The sequence below is a fragment of the Mobula birostris genome, chromosome 19 (assembly GCF_030028105.1).
Source record: "Mobula birostris isolate sMobBir1 chromosome 19, sMobBir1.hap1, whole genome shotgun sequence".
NCBI lineage: Eukaryota > Metazoa > Chordata > Chondrichthyes > Myliobatiformes > Myliobatidae > Mobula > Mobula birostris.
Window position 1 is genome coordinate 42612048 of NC_092388.1, and position 24347 is coordinate 42636394.

Genomic DNA, 24347 nt, shown 5'->3' on the forward strand with positions numbered 1-24347 from the left:
CAAACAAGAAACAGCCTACAGTGATGTCTTTCAAATGATTGCCAGGGACTTCAATCAGGCTTGTTTGAGGAGATCTCTGCTCAGTTATCATCACAATATCACCTGCAACATCAGGGGTCCCAACACACTTGACCACTCCTATGCTACCATAAGGAATGCCCACCGTTCAATCCCTAGACTGCATATTGGGAAATCTGATCATTTGGCTGCCATCCTCCTACCTGCATACAAGCAGAAGGCTAAAGAGCAAGGAGCCAGAAGTAAGGACAACGAAGAGGTGGTCACGTGAGGCGGAAGAGTGGCTATAGAATTGTTTCAAGTTGGTGGACTGGGCCGTGTTCAAGTACTCATCAGAGGATCTGAATAAATACACCACGGTTTTCATAGACTTTATTAAAACAGTATAGATGAGTGTATCCGCACAAAATCATATAGCCTTCACCAGCCAGAAGACTTAGATGAACCATGATATCCGCAATCTGCTGAGGGTCAGATCAGTGGTAACTAAGTGAAATACAAGAGGCCCAGATAGAATCTCTGGAAAGGCATCTCACGTAGAAAATGGCAATTTGGGACCTAACCTAGAATCATGGAAGGATGCTTGACGGCTGTGGCAGTACTTGAGTGCTACCATCTTCTACAATGTGAAACCAAGTGGCGTAATGACAATAAGGTTGCTCTCCCAGATCAACTCAATGCCTTTTATGCTTGCTTTGACAGTCAAAAAAATGGAGGCACATTCACAAACTCTCACTGTCCCCAATGATTTCAGTCTGAGGCCGACATGAGAGCATGCTTCGGGAGGGTGACCCACAGAAAACATCTGGTCCAAACAGGATACCTGGCCATGAACTGTGCTGATCAATAGGCTGAAGTATTGACTGATATCTTTAACCTCTCACTTCGGCAGTCTAGGGTATCCTCCAGCCTCAAATAGGCTTCAATTATACTGGTGCCTAAGAAAATGTGCTAACCTGCCTCAGTGTTTGTACCAGGAATATTTGTACCACGAAAGGCCAACCTTAAAGAGGATCTACTCAAATAAGGCATCAAAAATGCCCTGCCTCAGAATTCTTCCCAATTACTCTGTGTGCATCTACATCTACCCTGTCATTCCTAGTAGTTACCTACAAGGTGCTAGCAGGGAGATTGTTCCAGAAATTTAAACAACAATCTTTAAAAATGCAGCTTCCTCATTCGTATGCCTATTGCCTCCTTTGCTGCTGGACGATTGCAGTTTTGATCACATTCTTTATCTTCGCCCCTTTATTCTATGATAGCTAAAACTCCCTCTTCCCAGGGACACCAGTAAGGCAAATGTATCAGGCTCACAGGCCCCTCTCATCAATGCACAGGAGGGGTTGGGGTGGCCTTTATTTGAATGACTGCAAGGACATCTTCCCTGGTGGCACCCCCTTTCAAACCGAAAGCTGTCCCAACCACTAAATGGGACCAGCTCTTTTGTATTCACTCCCCATTCAGGTTGGGGGTGACTACCTTCAGATGCCATGTGTCATCTTTCTCAGTCTGCCAAGCCATCAAAGTTGTGGAAACTGATGTCTCTGCTGTAACTCCCTATCTATTTTCCCCAATATCTTTTCTATTCTATGCTACAGAACTAATTATCTACCTTCAGCAACCAGCATTCATTACAGAGTGTTGTTACCATTACACTGTAGCATGCTATTCACAGCTTCCTGTCACACTCTCAGTATCTTCTGCCTTTGCGTTTGCTGTGGGTCTGTTTCCATCAACCATGGTCAGTTCTGGTGTTCATCCCTTAGGTTCTTTGTAATTGCGGGATTACTGGGTACACTTGGTCCCCGACTCTGTCTGTTTAAGCTGAGTCCAGTGTTTCCACTGATTGCCTTGCCGAGTCTGCACATGGACACAAGTGTCATCTGTTAAAAGTACCATCTGTGGTCTTATCCATCTGGGAGGAAACCCTACCTTTTCAGGCAACACCCTCACCATGACTTGGTCACCTGACTATCTCCTTTCTGTCCAGTCTCTGACCAACAATGTGCTGCTGTTTTGCTCAGTCCTTCAACACTCTAAGTTGGTTACAAAGATCTTTCACATACTGGGTTATTCTATCGCTGTAAGTCCCAGGCTCATCACAACCCATCATTACTCCATAAAGGAGTTGCATTCCTCACCCCATCAATAGTTCGTAGGGGCTGAGACCTAGCATGTGGTTTGGGGTTGCTCGCAACCCAATCTCATCAGGATCTTTGGTATTACATCAACCCATGCCTTTCCCATCTCAGTTATAGCTTTGTCTAAGTCATTCTTGATTGTCCAGTTCATCCTTTCTACCATTCCTGAGCTCTGAAGGTGATAGGGTCCATGGGCTGATTTTAAACCCTTCGTCTTGTAGTATCTCAAAACACAGGCTATCACCCCTAAATGACTTGCTTCATCTTCTGGAGCGATTAGTAGATCATCTACATATTGTAAGCTGGTTGGCCAGCAGAGTGTTAGATTGAGCTTTTCCGAAGTCTGCAGCATGATTTTATTAAAAATTGCTGGCCTATTGTGGAATCCTTTGGGGAGTCTGGTCCACATGTACTGCTGCCCACCCTGCATGAAAGCAAATCGGTCTTGGGATCCAGGTGCTAAAGGAAGCTCCCAAAATCCATTAGGGATATCCAGGACTGAGAAAATATTCTGTTATGGAGACAAGCCATTTGGGTTTGTAACAGGGCTTACCATAATTGGATGCAATCTTGGCATGATCTTATTAAGGGTGGTATTGTCTATTGTTTAACAAGTATGATCCATCTGGCCAGAAAGCAGAGTGACTGGTTAATGCAGTCTCTATTCCTATCTCTTAGGGTTTTAGTTCCCTAACTATACTCTGAACCACTGTCAGGGCATCAGCTTTTGTCGCATACAGCGTATGGGTTTTACGCAGCCCCCTCCCAATCTTAACAGAGTTTATCTTCACTCTACCACAACCTTGCTTGTGTAACTCAACACGCTAGGAACTGTTAGCAAAGTAATCCACAAAACCATCCTGGCTCCAGTCTGTGATGATCAAATTGGCAGTGGCTGTGGCTATGCTGGGTAGGTTGTGTACTCTACTGGTTGTACGTCTTTGTTACTCCTGATTTGTCCATGTTATTTCTTGCTTTCCGGAATCAATAATGGCCCTTGCCTCTCTTAAGATGTCTGTTCCAAGGATAGTACTCTTGTTATTTGGACAGATCCAGAAATCTACAGAAAGCTGCAATCCCACAATCTCAAGTACCTGGGACTAACTTCTCTCTGCCTTTATTGTTTCACCTCCTGCACTGGTAATATAAATGACCTCTCCAGCCATGGGCAAGAGTAGATCAGTTAACAATAATGATGACCCCTTGTCCACTAACATTTCATACTGCTCTCCCCCTAATAAACCTCTTGTGTACATCCATGAATGACCGAATCTGACAACAGTGGCAACTGTCAGCCACTTGTCTAACCTCAACAGCTCCATAATCTGGTCAGCCGTCAAATCAGAAAGAGAGGGCACTGCTGTGGACTCTGCCTGCTTTGATAAGTGAGCTTTTCACTTTCCTCATTTTTCAGGGCACTGCCTCCAACCACGGTCTGAGAAGCCACAGCTGTAACAAATCATCTCCTTTACCCTCCCACGTCTACTCTAGTAGCTTTTTGCCACATTCCCCACCTGTCAGCACACAAAGCAAGTTCTCTGACGTTACGGCAGCTACATTCGATACAGCCACTCTACAATTTCTCTTGCACTCATTTTGGTCCATCTCACTGGCCCATGAAACTATTGTGGAGTAGGTCAATCCCACTACTCTCCCCAAACCTAAAACTTCCTGGTGGGCAGAGCTCAGGCCTTCCTTAAAGAATTTCAGGAAGATTGAGACATTCCTCCCTGGATTATCCAACCCTGAATACTCCTCATATGCTCGATATTCATGTTCTGCATAATCCATGGCTGTCTCATCAGTTCTTTGAATCACTGGCATTGTCATTCCCCAGTGACTCTCACCTTCCCTTCAGTTTAGGCTTCACTTCCCCTTTAAAAGAGGGATATCTCTCTTCATTGCTCTTGTTCCCAGTAGTTGCCCTTGTACCATCCTGCACCCCTGGGCCATGCTATCCAATATATTCCTCGGGCACTTCATTTTTATCAACACGTCTCTTTAGGGTGCATCTGGTGAATTTCAACCACTTCCTCGAGCTTGTGCCAGAATTCTGAATTCCCATATGCGAGTTTAAGTGAGGGCATCTCTTACAAAGTGCGCTGTCCCTCCCCAGGGGTGAAGGGCTTATGAATGATCATAATCAGGGTCAGGGGCTGGACTGGGCCTTCAGGGATTTTGACCTGACGTTGCCTGACCTCAATAAGTACCATCCTGACAGATACGTCTAGGTAAAACCTTACGTCAAGGTTACAGATGTATGACAATACACACACACACTCACAAACACATATGCTAAAATACAGTTCCTGGAATGAGTATACATGCCCCACTAGCGTCCTGAACCTTCAATAACCACCCTTCACAACTGGTGGCCCCGTCTCATTAAACTAACACACAAATTTTAGTCTCTTCTATAAGTATACGTGCACTCACACACACCACACTACTTTTATCTATCAATTCAACTCTCTGTCATGTTCATGATACCTAGTGATCCCATAGCCATTAACCTGAACAGATTCAATTGTGAGTACTAATGTTAAAAATACTCATTCACTTAGACTGCTGAGATCACAGGCTGCACAAATAAGCTATTCCACTCCAGACACCAAATGTTGTTGCATGAACAAAGTCTCTAGAAAGAATTACTGGTAGATGTGAAGCAGTCTCCTTAGTCAACAAGATGAGATACAGCAGGCATCAGATGGAGATCCTTTTGGAGGAAGAAGGTCTGCCTGACCCAACACTACACATTTTTGAGCTAAAGATCAAAGAAAAGTTCAGGACAATTCCATATTTACAATCAAACAACAGGAATTCTGCAGATGCTGGAAATTCAAGCAACACACATCAAAGTTGCTGGTGTACGCAGCAGGCCAGGCAGCATCTGTAGGAAGAGGTGCAGTCGACGTTTCAGGCCGAGACCCTTCGTCAGGACTAACTGAAGGAAGAGTGAGTAAGGGATTTTAAAGTTGGAGGGGGAGGGGGAGATCCAAAATGATAGGAGAAGACAGGAGGGGGAAGGATAGAGCCAAGAGCTGGACAGGTGATAGGCAAAAGGGGATACGAGAGGATCATGGGACAGGAGGTCCGGAAAGAAAGACGGGGGGGGAACCCATAGGATGGGCAAGAGGTATATTCAGAGGGACAGAGGGAGAAAAAGGTGAGTGAGAGAAAGAATGTGTGCATAAAAATAAGTAACAGATGGGGTACGAGGGGAAGGTGGGGCCACACTCAGGTTGGAGGAACAACACCTTATATTCCATTTGGGTAGCCTCCAACCTGTTGGCATGAACATCGACTTCTCTAACTTCTGCTAAGGCCCCACCTCCCCCTCATACCCCATCTGTTACTTATTTTTATGCACACATTCTTTCTCTCACTCTCCTTTTTCTCCCTCTGTCCCTCTGAATATACCTCTTGCCCATCCTCTGGGTCCCCCCCCCCCCGTCTTTCTTTCCGGACCTCCTGTCCCATGATCCTCTCGTATCCCCTTTTGCCTATCACCTGTCCAGCTCTTGGCTCTATCCCTCCCCCTCCTGTCTTCTCCTGTCATTTTGGATCTCCCCCTCCCCCTCCAATTTTCAAATCCCTTACTCACTCTTCCTTCAATTAGTCCTGACGAAGGGTCTCGGCCTGAAATGTCAACTGCACCTCTTCCTACAGATGCTGCCTGGCCTGCTGCGTTCACCAGCAACTTTGATGTGTGTTGTCCATATTTACAATGCTTCCTTTGAGCTACGCACCACCTTCACACCTATCTCTTCATATCCGTGCTACAGACACCCAAGTACACACAAATCCAGAACTTGAATCAGCATTGTCTGGTTTTCTGATTAACTTTTTTCACGGTTTTTAGGAACCCATTGTTCAGATACGCAGTTTAGATTTAATCCACAGTTCATATTCAAATCTGGTGGCCTAAATCAGTTGCTGAAGTTATTTGCTATATGTGCTAACCCCAAAAAATGCTCTAACACCTCCTCACCATTGAGCATATCTACATAGAGCGCTGTAGCAGGAAGATACAGGGCCTCAGGCCTCACAGCACCAGGTTCAGACACAGTTATTACCCCTCAACCATCAGGCTTTTGAACCAGAGGGGATAACTTCGCTCAACCCCACTCACTCTAACACTGAACTGTTCCCACAACTTATGGACTCACTTTCAAGGACCCTTCCTCTCATGTACTGGATATCTATTGCTTATTTATCTGTTATTATATATTTTTTTCTCTTTGTATTTGCAGAGTTTGTTGTCTTTTGCACATTGATTGTTTCTCTGTCTTGCTGGGTACAGTCTTTCATTGATTATGTTGTGTTTCTTATATCTACTGTGAATACCCACAAGAAAATGAATTGTATATGGAGATATATTTGTACTTTGGTAATAAATTTACTTTGAATTCTGAACTTTGAGTGGAGTGATATGGAGAAATGGCACAGAGAGGAGTTTAAGGCCAGCAAAGAATCAGCCATAATCATATTAAATAGCAAGGCAGGCTTTGAACATCTGATGGCCAAATACTGCTTCTGTTTTCTTGTGTTCTTGAATCAATTACTGTATAATAATTTTTCACAGCGATCCCAAGGAGCTTGGTCAGTTCAACAGAGGAGTCTCATTCTGGCTATATTGTTTGTACTTACTTGAGGTGAGAGCTGAATATGCAACTTGGCCCAGCAGGGCAGTGTTGTACAGATTTCCTAAAAAGGGCAGCTATTGCACTGTTAATTTTTTTGAAGATGGCTAACAATGTTAATTTTACATGGAGGTTACATATGATTATTTTGACTGTTTTCCATGGCTGAGATATTTTCATCAAAAGGTTAATTTTCCAAAATATTGTGTCTTTCCAAGTGAACATGGTTGGTTAGTAATGCCTCTTCTAAAACTAATTAACTCTATATTAAACAAAGGACTTAAACCATGATAGTGTGGCGGCTTGCCCACGCGGCAAGCGAACGGGCTCCAGCTGTCCTGGGCAAGTCTGCAGCCAGCGGCAACCGAAAGGGCTCTGAGTGTGGGGCAAACCTCGGCCTGGAAGCCAACGTCACTTCCGCCCCGCAAAGCGCAAGGGATGCTGGGAACGGGCACTTATGCGCGTGTGGATTGAAAATAGTTCAACCAGACCATGCTCGATTCAGTGTGTTGCTTTCACTCGTCACGTATCAGCGTGACTACATTGGTGACCCCAACGGTCCAACGGCATTTGAACCCAACATGAACGACTTGGCTCTGCAGAATGCAGTTTCCCTTAAACTGCCAACCTTCTGGACCACTCAACCCCTGGTCTGGTTTGAGTAAGCGGAGGCCCAGTTCCAGGTCAGGCAAATTGTCTCAGACGCCACCAGGTATTGCTACTGGTGGGCGCCCTCGACCAGGTGACGGTGGGCCACGTTATCGACTTTCTGCATCAGCCCCCGGCAACAGACAGGTATGAGGCACTCAAGGCCCTGTTAATCCGCACAATTGGCCTCTCCCACCGCGAACGGGCTGCGCGGTTACTGCACATAGACGGCCTGGGCAACCACGCACCATCAGCCCTGATGAGCGACATGCTAGCACTAGCAGACGGCCATAAGCCTTGCCTGCTTTTTGAACAGATCTTCTTGGAGCAAATGCCAGAAGGCGTCCGCCTGCTGCTAGCAGATGAAGACTTCAGAGACCCACGCAGTGTGGCTGCCCGCACGGATGTGCTTTGGTACACCAAACAAAATGGCGGAACCACCATTGAAATTAGTGCTGCGGCACGGCCGGAAGTCCAGCCCTCCCACACCCCAGCAGCGGAGCACGTAACACCCACACCAAGGGATGGCACCACTTCTGAGTCTTGGTGCTTTTATCATCAAAAGTGGGATTCTGGGGCCCGCCGCTGCCAACTGCCATGCTCGTTCCAGGGAAATGCCAGGACCAGCCGTTGCTATAGCTACAGCGGCTGGTCACCATGATAGCCTCCTCTACATTTGGGACAAGCACTCCGGGCATAGATTCCTGGTGGACATGGGACCAGAAAGCAGTGTCCTACCCCCCTCGAGCCACGATACCCGAACTAGAAGAACAGGACCGGAACTTACGGCAGCCAACACCAGCACCATCTGCACCTACGGCACAAGAAACATCCCCTTGCAGTTCGCTTCCAGCCACTTTACATGGACATTTACGCTGGCCGCAGTGTCACAGCCATTGCTGGGTGTGGACTTACTCTGCGCGCATTGCCTGCTCGTGGATTTGAAAGGACGACGATTTGTCGATGCGAAGACGTTCCAGACTTTCTCCCTCGATAAGGCCAGGTTACCAGCCCCGCGCCTGGACTCCGTCACTTATTCCAACAACGAGTTCGCCAGAGTGTTATTAGAGTTCTCATTTATCATCACGCCGCAGTTTTCCTCAACAAACCCCAAGCACGGCGTGATGCACCACATCCCTACACAGGGACCACCCCTTCATGCCTGGGCCCGCAGGCTACTGCCCGACAAGCTCCACCTCGCGAAAGAGGAATTCAAGAAGATAGAGGAGAAGGAGATTGTGTGGCGTTCCGACAGGCCGTGGGCCTCCCCACTCCATATGGTGCCCAAGTCTGCGGCAGGGTGGAGACCGTGCGGCGACTTTAGGGGGCTGAATATCGCCACCATGTCCGATTGCTATCCGGTATCACACATCCAGGACTTTACGGCCAACCTGCATGGGGCGCGCATCCTTTCAAAGATTGACCTGGTCCAGGGGTATCATCAGATCCCAGTCCACCTGGACGATGTACCCAAGACGGCCCTCATTACCCACTTCGGCCTGTTCGAGTTCCTCAGGATGCCGCTCGGGCTCAAAAACGCGGCACAGACGTTCCAGCGCCTGATGGATGCAGTAGGGCAAGATCTGGACTTTCTGTTCATCTACCTAGATGACATACTTATCGCCAGCCGCTCCCGCCAGGAACATCTAGCACATTTATGCCTGCTCTGCTGCCGCCTAAGCGACTACAGCCTGGCTATCAACCCCGCCAAGTGCCAGTTCGGCTTACCCGCCATCGACTTCTTGGGACACTGGATCGACTGCCATGTTGCTGTGCCTCTGCCGGCAAAAGTTGAAGCCATCTGCCAATTCGCCAGACCCAGCACTGTTAAAGGCCTGCAGGAATTTGTTGGGATGGTTAACTTTTATCACCGTTTCCTGCCCTCAGCGGCCCGGATCATGTGGCCCCTTTTCGGCTTGATGTTCGGCAAGGTCAAAGAAATCACCTGGACAGAGGAGGCGACGGCGGCTTTTGAACAAGCCAAGAACCTACTAGCAAACGCTATGCTCTTGGTCCACCCCTGGGCAACCCGTGGCCAGGAGGACACACCTACAGCGGGCCTAACTAAACTCCAGGAGCGGCTTGGAACACTTGCCCCAGTCCTGACGTCCCATCACGGAACAACACCCTCTTTCGTGCCCAAGGACCTACAACAGAGCAAGTATGTTTTCGTTCGCCAAGGCGCGCACAGACCACCCCTGCAACGACCATACGAAGGACCCTACAAGGTGGTGCGCCGTAATAGGACGACCTGCGTTCGCGACATTGGTGGTCGGAAAGAGACATTTACCATTGACCGTCTCAAACCGGCGCATCTAGACCTTGAATGCCCGGTTGCAGTGCCACCCCCACGACGACGAGGCCGGCCACCTAAAAGATGTATAGTGTGCAGGCTGTGGACTCTGCACCTCCTATCGCCGGTTCTGGGGAGGGGGGTTGCGGTTCATGTAGCGGCTCGCCCACACGGCAAGCGAACCGGCTCCAGCAGTCGTGGGCGAGTCCACAGCCAGCGACAACCGAGGCGGCTCTGAGTGTGGGGCAGACCTCAGCCCGGAAGCGGATGTCACTTCCGCCCCGCAAAGCATAGGGGATGCTGGGAGCGGGCACTTAAACGCGCGCAGATTGAAACAGTACATAGTTCAACCAGACCCTGCTCGTCTCAGTGTGTTGCTTTCACTCGTTGCGTATGAGCGCGACTACAATAGGTAATTAAATTTGAATTAAACTTGCTCCCATCCCATTTTCTTCATTGACGGTAGCAGCAAGTTTTAGCAGCTGATGGAAATCTCTGAAAACACAAGGATATGATAACATAGCATTGCACACATCTCTTAAATTGAAGCAGCAACTTATTAGTAAATATGCTTTCTTTTTGAAGTCTCTTTACAGTGCCTTGAGGTACGCTTGTGAAATTCTAACGACTGACCCACCGGGTGGTGCTGCTCACATTAAAATCGAAACCTTCATTTATCTTTTCACCTACCTGGCGAAGATGGATGGGGAATTTTCAGATGCCAAAATTGAAGAAATGCTTCTAACCTTAAAGGAGGATGTGTGAGTATAACATAGAATCCTGTCATTTCTGAAAAGATGCATGAAGAATTACAAGTATCTCATAAGTTGTTTTCAGAGGCACTAATTATATGAACATCATCAGAACAGTGACTTCTTGCTTTTTTCCTTTTAGTTCTTGAACTGATTTTAGTTAATAATCATAAAACAAAATCTGTTAATTTATATATTAAAAATAATGGGCACTCGTAATTCCCCACAAGCTTTACAGGTTTAGATAGTCAATACTCGAGCCATAAAGAGCAGCAAGTCTACAGACCTCAGCTTTGATTGCAACAGTGATGCACAGCATTCCTGGGGTAGGAATTGTAAAAGTTGTTCTGAGAAGCTATAATCTAGTTGGACAGTGATCCTCCCCCAGATATTCAGTAATAATTAAATGCTTGCTGATATTCATCAGTCAGGTCCACATGCCACTCAGGGAAACACAAGCATACATTCAGGTGGGACAAGAAAAGGAAATTGGCAAAAAAACATTGCTTGCAGTGTAGAGCATCTTAAAATTTTAGATGCAATATTTGCAGAAGTTTGGGGTTTTTTGATTGCCTCAAAACTCTAGGGGTAATGTTGCCCTTTGATATAGAATATATATGTGTGTGTGTGTGTGTGTGTATATATAAAACACACACACACACACACACACACACACATATATACATATATATATTCTATAATATGCATAATATATATATATATTACATGCATACATGTGTTTATATGCATTTCTATCTGTAACTGTATGGCTTTTAAATATGCAATAATTGTTATTCATGCCATATTTCACTATGCAGATATTATAAAGAGCAGCTAATTAATTGTATGATAATTTATGAGGAATGCCAGCTGGGAATCTAGGAGAATGGCCTGTGCCATGGGACTTTTAAAATATTCTGTCTATACCTGGATGCTTTATTTTACCTTTAACTTGATTTGATCATCTGTTCAATGTTTTATTCTCCTATTTTCTTACCACAGTTCTCTGTACTACCTCTAGCATTTGAAAGTCTGTTTATTCCTAGAAATGTTATAAACATTCAAGGTATAGCTTGATCAGGTCATTTTCCAGTTAGATCATATTTACCTCAGGCTTGTATTCCATACTTTGGCTGTGTGGTATAAAAGACCTCTATAAAACAATCTCGGGCTTTACAATTGAGTTGCAGTATAAAATTGATATGTATCATATAACATGCACAGAGAATATTGAAACTCAAGTATTATCAGCATTCAGTATACATGCTGGTACATTAAACAGCCATATACATGAAAAAGACATGGAAAAGAAGATTTGACAAGCAGATTCAGAAAATGGAAACTTCCCTGTACCTGCAATAGTTAAAGGAATGGAACACTAAAGCAATTGATCTGTGAGTTATTCAGGTGAAGCCTTTCATATTTTCTGGCGGGGAGAGGGGCTTGAGTATTGACGGAACTGAATTTGAAATAAAAAGATTTGCTTATAACGAAAAACTGATTTGGAAGGTTAAAGCAAAACAGAAGATACTGGAAATGTTCAGGCAGCGTCATTAGAAAGAAAAATGAAGTTAACCTCTCATACTGAGATGCTTTGTTAAAGTGGAAAAAAGAGAAAACAAGTAAATAATAAGTTGTAAAGAGAATGAGGGGAGGTGTGGCTGGGAGGGTGAAGCTAGGGTTGCCAAGGGATAAGCTATGAATGAGATTATCTGGTTGATGGGTTAATGAGGGCAAAACTGTAAAGTGCAGAGCTGTAGAAAATGCCTAGCAGGTTGACTATGCTAAAAAGAGTAATAGAACAATATATTTAAGTAGTGAAAAGTTAACGCATGTTGTCATTCAGTGGAACTAGCAATTGAAAAAGGCTTTGGCTAGTCAACACCTCTTCTGTTTACAATTGGGTTACTAGCTTTGCAATGATGGCAATGAATATTCACTAAATTAATAGAGCGTACGGAGAATGGGCCTCTATTTTCTCAACTTTGTAATCTGTTTGAAATATGTGAAATTCTCACAATGGATATGTTGAGAAACTTCTTCCTCTAAGTACAGGACAAGGTATCAGCCATATAGTACCAAGATGTCTTATTTTTAGATGTAACTTTCTATATTGCTCTAGGGTCTCAGGAGGAGCAGAACAGAGTTGATCTAGAAAATCGATCATCGATGTCTTGTATAGAAAAAGTCATACTGCACTGTCCCCTCTGAAGCTCTTAAAATGTACTTTTTGGTGACTTTTTAAACATGGTCTGATTGGACTGTGTCATGTAAATTATTCTTAATTCACAGATATGCCTTAAAATCCAGCTTTTGAGTTTGTTTCTTGGTGATAATGTCAGTGCATTTAAAACAGCAAATGACTTACAGAGTGACAGCATCAAAGTTGCTGGTGAACGCAGCAGGCCAGGCAGCATCTGTAGGAAGAGGTGCAGTCGACGTTTCAGGCCGAGACCCTTCGTCAGGACTAACTCAACGAAGGGTCTCGGCCTGAAACGTCGACTGTACCTCTTCCTACAGATGCTGCCTGGCCTGCTGCGTTCACCAGCAACTTTGATGTGTGTTACTTGAATTTCCAGCATCTGCAGAATTTCTGTTGTGTACAGAGTGACAGCAGCTGTTTTCCCATTTTGTGTTCCATCCTTACCATGGCATTGAACATGCTAACTGGATATCAATGACCTAGAACAGAGAATTTTAATAATCCAGCTGAGTTTAAAGCTTCCTGCAGCATACCTAAGATACAAAAAAAATGTGTTATTCAGAAGAAATGCAACATGCTTTGTAATGGTATCAAGAATATTATTGTATTCCATATATTGTCCTACACACACGCACACAGTTCATTTGGTACTGCTGGACTATGCTGGTATTCAAGTTACTTTTTGTCATTGTAATCTCATATACCCCAGTTTCCTAACGTATGACAAGACCATAGATAAATGGGGTAAATTAATGCTAATTACCTCAACCCATCCCTTACAGCAAAATTCACGTCTTCAATTGTTTAGACATAGACATAGAATAGTACAGCACAGTACAGGCCCTTCGGGCCACATTATTGTGCCGACCCTCAAAGCCTGTCTCCCATATAACCCCCCACCTTAAATTCCTCCATATACCGGTCTAATATTCTCTTAAATTTCACTACTGTATCTGCCTCCACCACTGAGTCAGGCAGTGTATTCCACGCACCAACCGCTCTCTGAGTCAAAAACCTTCCTCTAATATCCCCCCTGAACTTCCCACCCCGTACCTTAAAGCCATGTCCCCTTGTACTGAGCAGTGGTGCCCTAGGAAAGAGGCGCTGGCTATCCACTCTATCTATTCCTCTTAATATCTTGTTACATTAAATAAGATTAGATTCAACTTTATTGTCATTGTGCCGAGTACAGATACAAAGCCAATGAAATGCATTTAGCATCTGACCAGAAGTGCAAAGAATAGTGTTATTTACAAAATAACTGCGAATAAAAGAAGTGCTACAGCACACAAATATAAAAGTACTGAGACGGTGCAATATGGGTGCAATACTGCTTAGCGCAGTGATGTGAGGTTCAGCAGTGTCACAGCCTCAGGGAAGAAGCTCTTCCTGTGCCTGCTGGTGCGGGAGCGGAGGCTCCTGTAGTGCCTACCGGATGGGAGGAGAGTAAAAAGTCCATGGTTAGGGTGAGATGCATCCTTGATAATGCTTTTCGCCCTGCCCAGGCAGCGTTTTGTGGGAGATGTTCTCAATGGTGGGCAATAGGGTGCCAATAATCCGCTAGGCAGTTTTCACCACACGCTGGAGTGTTTTGTGGTCCGATATGGGACAATTGCCATACCACACTGAGATGCAGTTGGTGAGTATGCTCCCAATGGTACAGCGGTAAAAGTCCGTTAGTATCCTGGGACAGAGGTGAGCTTTGTTGATGCTCTGCAGGAAATAAAGTCGAGGTGAGCTTTGTTGATGCTCTGCAGGAAATAAAGTCGCTGTTGCGCCTTTTTGATCAGGATGGAGGAGTTCAGGGACCAGGTGAGAACCTCGGAAATGTGGACACCAAGGAATTTGAAGCATGATACACGCTTCACTACAGTTCCGTTGATGTAGATGGGGACGTGAGTGTGACTTCTGGCAAACCTGAAGTCCACAATGATCTCCTTGGTCTTCTGGGTGTTAAGGGCCAGATTGTTGTCGGCACACCACGCAGCCAGGTGCTGGACCTTGTCCCTGTAGGCCGACTCGTCATCCCCTCTGATCAGGCCAACCACCGTGGTGCACCTCTACCATGTCTCCTCTCATCCTCCTTCTCTCCAAAGACTAAAGCCCTAGCTCCCTTAACCTCTGATCATAATCCATACTCTCTAAACCAGGCAGCATCCTGGTAAATCTCCTCTGTACTCTTTCCAGTGCTTCCACATCCTTACTATAGTGACGCGACCAGAACTGGACACAGTACTCCAAGTGTGGCCAAACCAGAGTTTTATAGAGCTGCATCATTACCCCGTGACTCTTAAACGCTATCCCTTGACTTATGAAAGCTAACACCCCATAAGCTTTCTTAACTACCTTATCTACCTGTGAGGCAACTTTCAGGGATCTGTGGACATGTACCCCCAGATCCCTCTGCTCCTCCACACTTCCAAGTATCCTGTCATTTACTTTGTACTCTGCCTTGGAGTTTGTCCTTCCAAAGTGTACGACCTCACACTTCTCCGGGTTGAACTCCATCTGCCACTTCTCAGCCCACTTCTGCAACCTATCAATGTCTCTCTGCAATCTTTGACAATCCTCTATACTATCTACAACACCACCAACCTTTGTGTCATCCGCAAACTTGCCAACCCACCCTTCTACCCCCACATCCAGGTCGTTAATAAGAGTCACAAAAAGTCCCAGAACTGATCCTTGTGGGACACCACTAGTCACAACCCTCCAATTCGAACATACTCCCTCCACCACGACCCTCTGCCTTCTGTAGGCAAGCCAATTCTGAATCCACCTGGCCAAACTTCCCTGGATCCCATGCCTTCTGACTTTCTGAATAAGCCTACCGTGTGGACCCTTGTCAAATGCCTTACTAAAATCCATATAGGTCACATTCACTGCACTGCCCTCATCTATGTGCCTGGTTAGCTCCTCAAAGAACTCTATCAGGCTTGTTAGACACGATCTGCCCTTCGCAAAGCCATGCTGACTGTCCCTGATCAGACCATGATTTTCTAAATGCCCATAAATCCTATCTCTAAGAATCTTTTCCAACAGCTTTCCCAGCACAGACGTAAGGCTCACTGGTCTATAATTACCCGACTATCCCTACTACCTTTTTTGAACAAGGGGACAACATTCACCTCCCTATGATGTATTACTGGTTATTTATTTCCATTAAATTATATGTTTCCACTCTATCAAACTTCTTCATAATTTGAAGGTCTCTTCCCAGTGATTCTTTTCCAAAAATAAGAATTCCAGTCTGCTTGATAGTTGCAGCTTCTCATTTTGGTCATTGTCCTTCCAAGTCTTTCCAGTGTTTTCTCCGATATTTCAGCAAAACTTTTAATCTATTTCATTCCTGGAGGTTGAGGATATCTTGCTTCCACTCTAATCCTGAGTTGATTGAATATTCTGTCCATGGGAGAGGGAGATGGTTCTTGGTGGTTTCTTTCAGATTAAGATGAAGTTGTACGGCAGCTTACTGGTAGTTCAAAAGGCAAGAAATAGGACTAAAACATCATTAATAACACTTTTTATGAGGTTAATTGTGATAAACTATCTCCGCAAACAATGAAGAGGTGAGCGGAGGCAAACCTGACTCGAGGGATGAGCCATGCTGGTGCATTACAAAGTCAGAGTGTAAGGTGTTCGAGATGCTTCGGAGACGGAGGTGGCGCCGCTGTGGGAGATGGAGTTAGGGTGAGCAATTCAGAGATGAGTCAAGGCAGAAGAGTTTTGATGCCCGTCCACCTAAATCAGGTCTCTCTCAGTACCTAGCCAATTTGGAGAGATCAAGAATGGCTTCGGCTATGTGACAAGGTTGAAGCCCAGAGCAAATAGTTGGGCAACGAGTTCTAGGCCTGGAGCGTATTACAGTGATGGGGCCTGAAATCTAATGCGTGATACTACCCAGTGTTTGGACAATTAAAACGTCGGCCCAGGTAGTCTGGAAAGGCAAGGTGCCAGGACCAGAGGTGAGGTTCGGGCTGATCTCGCTTGCTTTCCTGTGATGTTCACTCCTCTCTCTGTAGCACTGAGCCTGTGAGACTGCTCAAGCTGTTACGTGCTTCATGTCTGTGAGCTTCACAGCGATTTGTCCCGCTACATGATGACCTGAGACCAAAGCTTTGGGCTTATTCTGGCGGCTAAGGGAATCTGGGGTCTATGGAGTCAATTTGGTTTGGAATGCCGGTGCTGGCTTCAATTGTCTGCATGCTTTGTGTTTTTTCTCTTTCTCTCTGCATTGGGTGTTACTATTTTCAATTGGGTTCTTTTGGGTTTCTTGCTTTGTGGCTGCCTATAAGCAAACAAATCTCAAGGTTGTATAATTTATACATACCTTGATAATAAATGGCTCTTTGAATGTCATGTGGCTGTGTTGCTCGTGATGAGCATTCCTCCTACTGTGTTTACATTTGGCCTCTATGTTTCTGTTGTAAAGAATTAACATGTTCAGTGTCTTCCAGATACTATTACATGTTGTGTAATCACAGGCCAGAAATAACGATGAGTTGCTGACAGTGTTTCCACTGCCTTCTTGGAAATCTTAGTACTAAGAAATGGTTGCTGATATTTAGAAAGTTAACTTTGTTTCTCAATGACTCATGGTGCACCTTGGCAGGGATGAAGTCTGGAATGTCAGCGTTGTGCAAAGGGGCATGTTGGTAGAGAACTTTGAGAGATATCAACTCCTCCCTGATGGGACTCCATAAGTATAAGGCTCACCCCTTGTATCATTGAGTAAAGGAGTCAACAATGACTTTGATTGTGGCCTTCAAATATGCTCAGATACAAGTGTCACCTGAATACAATAATATTTATTCTGTAGTTCAATCTATAGATTAATTCAAACAGTAACCTTGATGCAGGTGCAACATTACCCTAAGGGAAATTGAGAAAAGGATTGGTATAACGACACAGCTTTATTTCACCTCAGTCACGGTGATGAATCTTTTAGGATTATTAGATTAGATTAGGTTAGATTCAACTTTATTGTCATTGTCCCGAGTACAGATACAAAGCCAATGAAATGCATTTAGCATCTGACCAGAAGTGCAAAGAATAGTGTTCTTTACAAAATAACTGCGAATTAAAAAAAGTGCTACAGCACACAAATATAAAAGTACTGAGACAATACTATACGGATGCAATACTGCTTAGTGCTGTGAAGAGAGGTTCAGCAGTGTCACAGCCTCAGGGAAGAAGCTCTTCCTGTGCCTGCTGGTGTGGGAGCGGAGGCTCCTGTAGCGCCTACCGGATGGGAGGAGAGTTAGAAGTCCATGGTTAGGGTGAGATGCATCCCTGATAATGCTTTTCGCCCTGCCCAGGCAGCGTTTATGGGAGATGTTCTCAATGGTGGGCAATTGGGTGCCGATAATCCACTGGGCAGTTTTCACCACACGCTGGAGTGCTTTGCAGTCGGATATGGAACAATTGCCATACCACAATGAAATGCAGTTGGTGAGTATGCTCTCAATGGTACAGTGGTAAAAGTCTGTCAGTATCCTGGGACAGAGGTGAGCTTTCTTGATGCTCCGCAGGAAATAAAGGCGCTGTTGCGCCTTTTTGATCAGGATGGAGGAGTTCAGGGACCAGGTGAGATCCTTGGAAATGTGGACACCAAGGAATTTGAAGCTTGATACACGCTCCACTATAGTTCCGTTGATGTAGATGGGGACGTGAGTGTGACTCCTGGCATGCCTGAAGTCCACAATGATCTCCTTGGTCTTCTGGGTGTTAAGGGCCAGATTGTTGTCGGCACACCAGGCGGCCAGGTGCTGGACCTCGTCCCTGTAGGCCATCTCGTCATCCCCTCTGATCAGACCAACCACCGAGGTGTCGTCTGCGAACTTGATTATGGAGTTAGAACCATGTACAGGAACACAGTCATAGGTGAAAAGGGAGTACAGAAGAGGGCTCAGCACACAGCCTTGAGGCATGCTGGTGTTCAGGGTGAGAGTGGAGGAGGAGAGGTTGTCTAACTTAACTGATTGGGGTCTGTTAGTCAGAAAGTCCAAGGTCCAATTGCAGAGGGATACGCTGATACCAAGCTGGCCAAGTTTGGTGATCAGCTTGGAGGGGTTCACAGTATTGTACGCCGAACTAAAGTCAATGAACGGCATTCTGACATAAGAGTTATGTCTTGCATGTCTTCACATAGCTGACATAAAATGGGAATGATTTTCCAAGGACAGCCAAATTTGTTTGGATTAATCAGAAGTTGTGGTAAGGTTGAGAAAGGCCTTTGCATTGCTACATTTTTTTTTAATTTGTAGTGTTTATTTTTGTTTTTAAAATAACTTTGTGCTGTAAGTGACCATTGAAAGTTTAGTCCAAGTTAGTCCAAAGAATTGGCTTTTTCCTGTGTGTTCCAGACATGGAAGTGATTGTGATGTCCCCACTTAAATTTCCAGCAAGTTGAAACAATCCAAAAATAACAATTACTTAGGAGTAAAATATTTCTAATTACAAACACTGGGGATGAGATAAAAACAGTATTATGCACTTGAATTTCCTCTCCCAAGAGAGGAAGAACTCAGATTTGTTCTCTATCTCATGATAAATTAGAAACAGTCTTGCAGTGACAATAAGCAAAGGCTTCAATTTGCTGGTGACCAGAATAGTGCTTTTACTGGGTCATCCCAGATTTACATCTGATAGGCTTAGCTGAATTTGGACTGAGCTGAGTTTTGCTGCTGCTGTTAGGCTGTTTACTAATCCCTGCTGCTTAATTATATACAAAAATAACGTAATACAAATCAAAATAGAATAAAAGCAAGATTTTCAAGGAATTAGAATATTTCTTTATGCATATTGATAATGTGAATAAGTAATTCTTACCTGTTCCTTCATTGCACTAATGGTTTTTATGAGGTACAGTATTTCTTCTTTAATTCTAAACTTGCCCTCTTGAATTGCCTCTGCTTAACAAAGCTAACAAAAGGGGATTGCCAAGCTGATGTAATTGCACCTCCTGACTTTTTATTCATCTCACCTTTGAATGCGGGTTTTTATAAGAAATCCCCCATTAGTTGTAAGTCAACATGAAGTTTAAAATATGCAACAAGGAAGGTGTACTTAATTAAGCTCTCTAAAATTAAGGGAATTTGTACAGGGTAAAGTGCCCTCAGTGGTTTTCAATGAGATCACCTCTCATTTTTTAAAAAAATTGCAGGGAGTATTAGGCTAATTGTTTCTCAAGAATCCCCTGTGCCTGCACTGTAGTTGAGGCAAGTAAATACTTCCTTTGGTAGGCGCCCAAAATCAGCCACAGTACTCTGGGTATGGTCTCAATGTAATCCTGTCCAATGGTAGCAGAAAATGAACAGTGCCTATAAAAGCATGTTAATGTGGGAGTGTTGATGGGCCTACATTTATTTTGCTTGAGGGTCTTTCCCTTACTGTTACATTTCAGGCCTTTTTAAATAAAGGCTAAAATGACATTGTCTTCCTAATTCCTCTTGCACTTGCATGTTGATTTGCTGTATTTGATGTCTGAGCTAGGAAATGTGTAGAGTCTCCATTGTTCCACTGCATAAATCAGGAGTCCACTTGTGTAGGAAAGGCAGCATAATGGAAGATGCTGCCTCTGGATTAAACCCATATCATAAGTGGACATGGATTTGCATAGAGAAATGCCGTTGGGTCTCAGCAGAGGCATTGGCATTAGATGGAAACCCCAATATGACTTTCTAAGTGTTTTCTGACCATGTCTTTTGCTCTAGCTGACATCAAGCTGACTTAGCTGGCATTGCTTATTTTCTCTCTTCCTCTTTTCTTCGATGCCAGTGGTACATTTGCATTGCTTTCAAATCCAATGGCACCATTTTAAAACTCTAGGTAATTTTGGATGCTTCACAGTTACAGTGGATTCTAGTCAATTGGGCCATTGGTTAATTGGGCAGCCACTTATTTGTGACAACTCTTTTAAAAAAACAAAAACTAATCAAAAATAGCTGGGATTCCTTCACTTATTTGGAATGTTATGCCACTTAATTGGGACAGAAAACTGTTGCTGAACAGTTTCTAACTAATGTCAGTCTCATGCGCTTGCGTAGCCATTAGACACAACACTGTGCTTCGAGCAGAGTTTTTAAATACTGTCAGTTGCATGTGTTTGTGTTCAAAAAGCAGTGAATTTTGTCACTGATAGTTAGAGGTAAGCAGTAAGACGATTCAGAACTGGTTTGCTCACTGTGGTTTCCAAGAATTCAGGCTCAGAGATGCCAGAAACAGCCAGGAGTTCCTCCACCCTAAGTGTGGCCTTATCTCGACAGTGGAAGAGGTCATGGAGGGACATATCCGAATGGGAATGGGAAGTGGAATTAAAATAGGTGGCCACTGGGAGATCCCGCTTGGCTTGGAGGAACAGCACCTTATATTCTGTTTTGGGTAGCCTCCAGCCTGCTGGTATGAACAATAATGCCTCCACCCCCCCCACCCCCCGCCCGCCCCACCTTCACCATTTCCTATCCCCTTGTCCCTCTCTCATGTTATCTCCTTGCCCACCCATTGCCTCCCTCTGGTGTTCCTCCTCCACCCTCCCTTTCTTCTTCCTTCCATGACCTTCTGTCTCTTTCACCAATCAACTTCCTAGCTCTTTGCTTCATCCCGTCCTCCAAGTTTCACCTATCACCTGGAACTTCTCTCTCCCCTCCCCTCACGTTTCAAATTTACTCCTCAGCCTTTTTTCTCCAGTCCTGCCGAAGGGTTTCGGCTCAAAACATCAACTGTACTTTTTTAATAGACAATAGGTGCAGGAGTAGGCCATTCGCCCTTCGAGCCAGCACCACCATTCACTGTGATCATGGCTGATCATCCACAATCAGTACCCTTTTCCTGCCTTCTCCCCATGCCCCTTCACTCTGCTATCATTAAGAGCTCTATCTAACCCTTTCTTGAAAGCATCCAGAGAATTGGACTCCACTGCCTTCTGAGGCAGAGAATTCCACAGATCCACAACTCTCTGGGTGAAAAAGTTTTTCCTCAACTCCGTTCTAAATGGCCTATCCCTTATTCTCAAATTGTGGTCTCCGGTTCTGGACTCCCCCAACATCAGGAACATGTTTCCTGCCTCTAGCGTGTCCAATCCCTTAATAATCTTGTATGTTTCAATCAGATCCCCTCTCATCCTTCTAAGTTCCAGTGCATACAAGTCCAGTTGCTCCAATCTTTCAACATATGACAGTCCTCCCATCCTGGGAATTAACCTTGTGAACCTCTGCTGCATTCCCTCCATAGCAAGAATGACCTTCCTCAAATTTGGAGACCAAAACTATACACAATACTCCAGGTGTGGTCTCACCAGGGCCCTGTACAACTGCAGAAAGACCTCTTTGCTCCTATAGCAACACTTTCAGTATGCTGGATGAACTCAGCTGGTCGGGTAGCATCAGTTAGAAACGATGAGTCGACATTTCGGGCCAGAACCCTTCGTCAGATATAAACCCTTCGTCTTTGCTCCTATACTCAACTCCCCTTGTTATGAAGGCCAACATGCCATTAGCTTTCTTCACCGCCTGCTGTACCTGCGTGCTTACTTTCAGTGACTGATGAACAAGGACACCTAGATCTCGTTGTACTTCCCCTTTACCTAACTTGACACCATTCAGATAGTAATCTGCCTTCCTGTTCTTGCCACCAAAGTGGATAACCTCACATTTATCCACATTAAACTGCATCTGCCCACTCACCCAACCTGTCCAAGTCATCCTGCATTATCTTAACATCCTTCGCACATTTCACACTGCCACCCAGCTTTGTGTCATCTGCAAATTTGCTAATGTTACTTTTAATCCCTTCATCTAAATCATTAATGTGTATTGTAAATAGCTGCGGTCCCAGCACCGAGCCTTGCGGTACCCCACAAGTCACCGCCTGCCATTCTGAAAGGGACCTGTTAATCCCTATTTTTTGTTTCCTGTCTGCCAACCAATTTTCTATCCATGTCAGTACCCTACCCCAATACCATGTGCTCTTAATTTTGCCCACTAACCTCCTATGTGGGACCTTATCAAAAGCTTTCTGAAAGTCCAGGTACACTACATCCACTGGCTTTCCCATGTCCATTTTCATAGTTACATCCTCAAAAAATTCCAGAAGATTAGTCTAGCATGATTTCCCCTTTGTAAATCCATGCTGCCTCAGACCAATCCTGTTACTGCTATCAAATGTGCCGCTATTTCATCCCTTATAATTGACTCCAGCATCTTCCCCACCACTGATGTCAGGCTAACTGGTCTATAATTCCCTGTTTTCTCTCTCCCTCCTTTTTTAAAAAGTAGGATGACATTAGCTACCCTCCAGTCCTCAGGAACTGCTCCTGAATCTATAGAACATTGGAAAATAATTACTAATGCGTCCACGATTTCTAGAGCCACGTCCTTAAGTACCCTGGGATGCAGACCATCAGGCCCTGGGGATTTATCAGCCTTCAGTCCCATCAGTCTATCCAACACCACTTTCTGCCTAATGTGAATCTCCTTCAGTTCCTCCGTTACCCTAGGTCCTCCAGCCACTATTACATCTGGGAGATTGTTTGTGTCTTCCCTAGTGAAGACAGATCCAAAGTACCTGTTCAACTCCTCTGCCATTTCCTTGTTCCCCAAAATAAATTCACCCATTTCTGTCTTCAAGGATCCAACTTTGGTCTTAACTAATTTTTTCCTCTTCACATACCTAGGGAAGCTTTTACTATCCTCCTTTATATTCTTGGCTAGCTTGCCTTCATATCTCATCTCTTCTCCCCGTATTGCCTTTTTAGTTATCCTCTGTTGCTCTTTTAAAAGTTTCTCAATCCTCTGGCTTCTTGCTCACCTTTGCTATGTTATACTTCTCTTTTATTTTTATACCGTCCTTGACTTCCCTTGTCAGCCACAGTCGCCCCTTACTCCCCTTAGAATCTTTCTTCCTCTTTGGACTGAACTGATCCTACACCTTCTGTATTATTCCCGGAAATACCTGCCATTGTTGTTCCACTGTCATCCTTGCTAGGGTATCTTTCCAGTCAACTTTGGCCAGCTCCTCCCTCATGGCTCCATAGTCCCCTTTGTTCAACTGTAACACTGACACTTCCGATTTTCCCTTCTCCCTCTCAAGTTGTAGATTAAAACTTATCATATTATGGTCACTACCTCCTAATGGCTCCATTACCTCGAGTTCCCTTATCAAATCCAGTTCATTGCACAACACTAAATCCAGAATTGCCTTCTCTCTGGTAGGCTCCAGTACAAGCTGCTCTAAGAATCCATCTCGGAGGCACTCCACAAACTCCCTTTCTTGGGGTCCAGTACCAACCCGATTTTCCCAGTCTATCTGCATGTTCAAATCCCCTATAACAACCGTAGCATTACCTTTGTGACATGCCAATTTTAACTCTTGGTTCAACTTGCACCCTATATCCAGGCCATTGTTTCTTATTATTGATGCTCCCCGGCCTGCTGAGTTCCTTCAGCATTTTGTGTGTTTTGCTTGGATTTCCAGCATCTGCAGATTTTCTCTTGTTTGTAATGCTATTTATTCTTCTGTGCTCTACCCCACCTATTGACCCTCATTGAAACCGCTGCCTCATAACTAAGGAATATATTGCAGAAAAATCCTGCAGTATTGCACTTCTTGAATGTTTAATAGCATTGCATTGGATAGGCATTAAATTATGGT

General features: G+C 44.7%; 1 protein-coding gene across 2 annotated transcripts in view; it reads left to right on the forward strand.

Moving 5' to 3' along the window:
* ropn1l (rhophilin associated tail protein 1-like) overlaps nt 1-24347 on the forward strand; it is a 91856-nt gene that overhangs the window by 32753 nt on the left and 34756 nt on the right. For both annotated transcript variants that reach the window (XM_072283055.1, XM_072283054.1), the window contains one exon: nt 10329-10504. In XM_072283055.1, coding sequence (XP_072139156.1) covers nt 10329-10504 — 176 coding nt within the window. The remainder of the gene's footprint in view (nt 1-10328; nt 10505-24347) is intronic.